This window comes from Octopus bimaculoides, chromosome 8 (assembly GCF_001194135.2).
Source record: "Octopus bimaculoides isolate UCB-OBI-ISO-001 chromosome 8, ASM119413v2, whole genome shotgun sequence".
Lineage (NCBI taxonomy): Eukaryota > Metazoa > Mollusca > Cephalopoda > Octopoda > Octopodidae > Octopus > Octopus bimaculoides.
The window spans coordinates 314,623-322,082 of record NC_068988.1 but is presented as its reverse complement, the minus strand read 5'-3'; the positions used below and the strand labels follow the sequence as shown (position 1 = coordinate 322,082).

The window sequence follows — 7,460 nt, the reverse complement described above, 5'->3', positions numbered from 1 at the left end:
TATATATATATATACATACACCCACCCACACACACACACACACACACACACACACACACACACACGTGTGTGTTGTGTGGGTGTGTGTCTAGCTGCACCTTTCACAAAGTTACAGGGTCACGTAGGAGGCATCCATTTTGTCAGGCTCTACCCTTAGCATCTGAGGTGTTCTGCTCACCCATGAAACTTAAAGTCACGTGGAGCTGAGTCAAAGTATTATTAAAACTACCCGTAACTTCTACCGAGTGTCTTGAATACTACTTTGTTTCATTCATTCATTATTATATATTTTGGGTCATCCCATAAATAATACGTTTTTTACAATTGCATGAACTAAAAGTTGGTGGTGGACGAGATAAACTACCAGCATCAACTTGCTATAAAAGCAGATAGTAATTTTACCTTGTGCTTATTTTTAGTGCAAGTATTGAAGAGTGCAGTTCGACTTTAAAGTTATTTTTTCCAAAGCTATAAGGGAAGTGACAAAGGAGCATATTCGGCATATTCTGCTTTATGAATCCAATAAAGGTAAAAACGCAACGGAAAGTACGAGGAATATTAATGCAGTATTTGGGGATCGGACAATAAGCGTAAGACAGTGTCAACGGGGATTCCAGAAATTCCGAGCCGGAAACTCCGAGCCTAGAAGACGAGCCTTGTCTTGGAAGATCTGTAGAGCTCAACGAGGGTGATCTGCAAGCCCTGGTGGAACAAAATCCCATCGTAACTGTGGAGGAACTAGCAGGGAAGCTTGGATTTGGTCATTCGACCAGTCATTCAAGTCAGTGCTAGAAGAAAAACGACCATCTTTGGTTTCAAGACGAAGAGTGTTCTTCCATCAGGATAATGCTCGACAACATACAGCAAGGTTGACATTCTAAAGGCTGGAGCAGTTTGAATGAGAAACGATGCCCCACCCACCATATTCGCCTGACATTGCCCCATCTGATTATCATTTATTCCGCAGTCTTCAAATCATTTGGACGGGGAAAAAATATGAATTCTGTAGACGAGGTCAGAACAGCACTGGAGGAGTATTTTACGTCACGGACAAGTGAATTTTGGAAGTGGGGCCTTGCAAGTCTACCAGACAGATGGAAGAGCATTTTAGAAAATGAAGGAGAGTATATTTAAGATTCAAAAAGAACTTTGTTTATCTTAATTTTGAAAAATAAAAGAAACATTTAAAAAAACGCATTATTTATGGGATGACTTAAGATATATTGTCTTCTAAATTGTCATATATATATATATATATATATATATACATACATGCATGAATACACACATATATACATTACATACATAGAATAGAATATAATATAGTGATACAACTAATCACGACAGAACAGTTGGTTAGCCTCTAGCACATGCAGGAAGGAAACATAATTCGATAAACTTTATTTATCCTTGCATCAAATACACTTTATCCCATATCAAAATCATAAAGTAATCTTGTTAAGATGACAAGTGACTTGCAACTCCAGTGCAAAAGCAACTTATGTTGTCTACTCTGCACTAATTAAACGAGTGAGTGAAAGGAAGAGGAGAAGCAGTTACGCACATTTTTTTAAAATGCATGGAATTTGTGTTATGCAGCATTAAAACTGTCACATCATTTCACCCCACTCCTTGTCTTCAGGTGCATCCGCCTGATCTTGTGAAATCATTTTGTCATTTCTTCATAATACAAATTCCATGAGCTCTTCAAAGTATTGCTGCCAACTGAATACGTCCGATGAAATGTAGTATTTGCAGCTTTTGATGCCAGAATACCGCTTTCTTTGAGATGGTCCCAAGTGTATCAAGTGCAAAGGGTACCACGCTCACTTTTGGGGCTCTATGGATGCATTTCCCTTCCAATATCACATCTTGGTACTTCCTGACTTTCTTGTCCTCTGTCTTCATAATATTCTGGTCTGCAAGTATAACTGCATCGATGGAAGGCCATCCTTTGGACTCCTTCAGTAGGAGAGTGATATCTGATTGGTTATCTTGCAGCTTCTGGTCTGAGTATATTGGTATATTCTATGTGAGATTCACTTGACCATTCTCTGCTATTGGCTGAGGCTAGTGCTCATACCACTTGGTGGAACATTCCAATTCAGACTTCTTGCAGACAGTTATTATTATTATTGAGTGTGAGAGCAGTGCATACCATCAAAGTGACACTGGGGTAAAATATACAAAAGCCAGTATGCCCATCATGACTACCTGTCTGATAAGGGTATACCAGGCACATGCATCACAACCATATGTGGTGATTGCATATCAAGATAAACAGCACATGACTTTGCAGGTGGGGCCCAGTTAGAATTTTCTTTTGGTCGAGTAGTCCATCCCGCTCAAAAGGTCCTTGAATAAGGGTTGTTTAAGGGATGCTGGACGAAACAGCCATGTTTCCAGAGATGAATTATCCAAACCCCAAAGAATTCTTCTCAACACATGGTTATGATGCTCCTCCACTACTTCTGCTCATGATCAGAGATGCACATATCGTCAGCCACTAAAGGACATGCTCAACTGGTTAATGTCAAACAACTAACAAGCAAATCTGTGGTATTAAGCGGAATATTTGCTGTAGGCCATCAAGACGGAGGAATAGTGCTTCTGATGAGAAAGGATCCATTAAAGGCGGTGAGCTGGCAGAAAGATTTTTTTGGGACATGGAATGGTTAGTGGGGTCTACTTGAGTAAAATAGGGAGCAAAAGGGTCCATGGGTAAAAAAAATGGTTACAAAACACTGGTCTAGACGAAATAAGTATACATACAAACAGTGAGCAGTACGTGAGTTTGAAGGGTGAAGACTGACAGATATTTTAGTAACCATTCCAAACAGTTGGGTGACATGAATCAACGCATTCTAACCAGAAATACAAAGAAATGCCAGAAGCAGACTCGAAATTATGAGCCATGAGCAAGTAATTCAATACAAAACCATTTGGAGAGCATGCCTCCCCAAGCAATCCAGCAAGGCTGTTAAAATAGAAGTCATATATCTTCCAAATCACACCTTAACGTCTTTGAATACAAAAAAAAGACATTTTGCATAAATAAGATCAGTGGTGCAGTGAGCCTGAGAATAAGATGGGATGGTCGTAACTGGATTGCTTTTTATCATAGCTCTACTCTGTCAATGTTGACCTGGGATTAATCTATAACAACAACTATTCATCTAACATTTGGAAAACAAAATCAACAAAATTCTTTATCTCACCAAAGACTGACGTGATTACATGTGGATGTAATTACAATTAATTAGAATAATATTGGCATTGACGAGAATTTTGTTCATTTCTCATTAATTACTGAAATGGAACTATTTAATGTTTTCAGAATACCAAATTATCTTTAGTTCTATGTTAATATTGGTCTCTTTAGAATATTCACAGAGCCAGTATTTTGGACTGGAAGCAGACAGCACGTAATACCTAAATACACTCTTATACATAGACACACACACTTTTGAACACACACACACACACACACACACATATAAAATGTTTACAGATGTGAGTTCAAGTCCCACTGGTAGTCTTCGACTTTATTCCATCCAAAAGTTTGTTTTCTTTTTAACCGAATATTCTACATTGTTATTCATAGCTTTAGCCACTGTTAAAAATGTATTTACTTCATATCTCTTGAAGTTTCCAAATTCTTATAATATAAATGAACACACACACACACACACACATATATACATGCATATATATATATATGCATACATATATATATATATATATACATACATATACATATATATATATATAATATATATATGTCTATATACATATATATATCCATATACATATAAGTCTATATACATATACATGTCTATATACATACACACACACACACACATATATATATATATATATATATATATACATATACATATATATATCTATATACATTTATCTATACACATATATACCTCTAAAAACATCTATATACATGTGTGTGTGTGTGTACAGACAGACACACGTATTTGATTCTGTTCCTTTTCTTCCACAATTGTTCTTGTCGCCCCAAATTAAGCGTCTCTATTTACATGAGGGAAAACTCGTTTCCACTGAAGTAACCCTAATGAAGTGCTGCTCGTTGTTTTATTGAAGCCAGCAAAAACAAATAGCAAAGCTAACCACAACAAACCCTAACCCTGACATTAAAACATACAACAAACAGATTCTCAACTGTTTTTTTTCTGATGACATCAACTTTGATTGAAATAGATTTGGAAACCTGTGACTAATTGTTGAAATATATTCAATGTATTCTGTAACATGTATTTTATTTAGTTTGGAGAGATGAGGGCATGGCGGGTGTCTTCTGCCTTTCACTTGTTCCAGCGATTTGACTGCAGTCATGCTGGGGCACCACCTTGAAGGGTTTTAACCAAACAAATGAACCCCAGAACATTTTGTAAGCCTAGTACTTATTCTATTGATCTCTTTTGCCAAACTGCTAAGTTACAGGGATGTAAACACATCAACACTGGATGTCAAGCAGTGGTGGGGAACAAACACAGACACAGAGACACACACACACACAGACACACACACACACACACACATATATATATATATATATATATATATATATATAAACAATGAAGAATGGAGAAGTATACATTTTTAATTACTGGTTTACAACACATGTTTCTGCTATGCAAATGTTTTAGGTTGGCCAGAGGAGATGGTTCTGTGCAACTAATCACTTCATATTAAATTGATTATACTAAATATAGTAGTAGTAGCAGTTGTAGAATATCTACTGCCACTACACATAATTCTCTTGAATTTCTTTCAGGGAAACATCTTGGAAAAAGTCATGCTTGCATGTCCGTTTGTATCTAAGCAGTACTATGATTGATTTAATAGGGATTTGTACAGAACCATTGCAGAGGGGGGCCCTAAAACGCTTGCATGATAGAAACATGTCCTGGTATCCTATATACTGTAAACTATTAATTAAAGAAATGTAATTCAATATTTTTCACTGTGTCTTTCTAATATATACCCTGGAATTTTATGCAAAATTCTTTGAAACAAACTCAGGAAATATATATACAGGCACAGGCATGGCTGTGTGGTAAGAAGCTTGCTTCCCAACCACGTGGTTCTGGGTTCAGATGCATGGCATGGCATCTTGGACAAGTGTCTTCTACTAGAGCCTCGAGCCAACCAAAGCCTTGTAAGTGGATTTGGTAGACGGAAACTGACAGAAGCCTGTCGTATATATATATCATCATCATCTTTTAACGTCTGCTTTCCATGCTGGCATGGGTTGGACGGTTTGACTGAGGGCTGGAAAGTCAGAAGGCTACACCAGGCTCCAGTCTGATCTGGCAAAGTTTCTACAGCAGGATGCCCTTCCTAACGCCAACCACTCTGAGAGTGTAGTGGGTGCTTTTACGTGCCACCTGCACGGGAGCCAGTCCAGCAGCACTGGCAACAACCTCACTCAAATGTTGTTTTTCTCATGCCACCGACACATGTGCCAGTAAGGCAACGCTGGCAACGATCACGCTCGAATGGTGCTTTTTACATGCCACCAACATGTGAGCCAGTCAGCAGCCTTGGCAACAATCACGCTCAGATGGTGTCTGTAACATTCCACTGGCACTGTGTGTGTGTGTGTGTGTGTGTCTATGTTTGTTCCCCCACCATTGCTTGACAACCGATGTTGGTGTGTTTATGCCCCCGAAACTTAGCAGTTTGGCAAAAAGAGACTGATAGAATAAGTCCTGAGGTCGATTTGTTTCGAATAAAGGTGGTGCTCCAGCATGGCTGCAGTCAAATGACTGAAAAAAGAAAGAAAGAAAAAATATATAAACTAGAAGCATACTAAGCAGCATTGATTGAAACAGGGGGGAGCATCATATTGAACTCATTGGGAAGACCCTTCCTGTGGGTGGAAAGACCCTTCCTGAAGGAAAGCAGGATTGTTCTCGAGACAATTTCCACAATAAAAGTCTTTCCATGTTCAGTGCACACCAATACGTCACATACGTCACCAAATATAACTGTACAGACGCATCATCATCATTTAACGTCCGTTTTCCATGCTGGCATGGGTTGGACAATTTGACTGGAGCTGGCAAGTCAGAGGGCTGTCCAGGCTCCAATTGTCCATTTTGGAATGGTTTCTACGGCTGGATGCCTTTCCTAACACCAACCACTTTACAGAGGGTGGACTGGGTGTTTTTACATGGCACCAGAATGGGTGCTGTACATGTGGCACTGGCACGGGTGCTCTATATGTAACACCAGCACAGGTGGCACCAGCACGTCTACTTTATATGTGGCACTAGCATGGGAGCGTTTTACATGGTCCTGAACAAGTGCTTTTCTATGTGGCACAGGTACGGGAGCACTTTAGGTGGCACTGGCACAAGTGCTTTTACATGATATCAGCACTCCCTCGACTGACAGAGGGACATGCCTGTATGTAGAGATGGCGACAGCACCGCAAATCACCAGCAGTCTCAGTCACTTGTCACTTTGGTGAGGCCCTGGCATCTGAAAAGCCCTTCTCACCATCCTATGACTTCCTGAGGCTACACCTTCCACATGTTCCCTCCACAAGTTGTGACTGGCACTTCTTTAGTCCGTCTGTCTGTTCATCCATGTATGTATATATATATATATGTGTGTGGGTGTGTATATATATTCTACTCACATATATATGTAGTAAATGATGGATTCCTGCCAGTGGCATTGGCTTGTAATCCACCACGAAAGGAGAACCAGGCTTCGTGACGTGTTGGACAACCTTTGTAATCAAAACACTCATCAAACAGTATCACACTCGTTTCCAGTTCCTCGTGCAAAACCTTTCCAATCTGTTAGTTTTCCAAATCTGGGAGATTACTAACTCATTCGGAAACAACTGAGTGTTGATGACAGGAAAGGCATCTGGCAGTACAAGTAGACATCAACATCAAGAACATCAATGATGATGATGATGATGATGATGATGATGAATTGTTTTGTGGAAATTCTTTTACATTTGTTGCCAGTTGTTTACTCCTGCAAAAACTTGTTTATTATCTCAGCAACAACAGATGTCACAGTTTTAAAATCTTGGTTACTTTCATTAAAACAAAAAATAAACACCAACAGTATTTTGGGGGTTTTATTTTTAATTTTATTAAAAACTATGAACATAAATGAATTTTACAAAGTGACGCTGAAGTGTCTGTGGGTCCTCAAGCTTTTTGATCAGGTTCCTCGAAAGCGTAATCCGATGGCCTGCAATGGTAAAGAAACAAAATAATTAGTTGTGACAAACATTCTGCTTCAGTTTTGACAATATAAACATACATTTCGTGTTAAGATTCTGTGTATAACACACAAAATGTATCATGTGATATGCTGTAGGCATACAAACACACACACGTTCAGATATACATACTAATACATATATATATACATATATATATATATATATATATATA

The 7,460-nt window shown here is 38.6% G+C and overlaps 1 protein-coding gene across 1 annotated transcript in view; it reads right to left on the bottom strand.

Annotated features, from left to right (window-relative positions):
* Positions 1-7,127: 7,127 nt before the first annotated feature.
* Positions 7,128-7,460, bottom strand: part of LOC106882680 (39S ribosomal protein L13, mitochondrial) — a 32,558-nt gene continuing 32,225 nt past the window's right edge. The window contains exon 7 of the mRNA XM_014933440.2: positions 7,128-7,254. Within this exon, the coding sequence (XP_014788926.1) occupies positions 7,212-7,254 (43 nt within the window). The 3' untranslated portion in view covers positions 7,128-7,211. The remainder of the gene's footprint in view (positions 7,255-7,460) is intronic.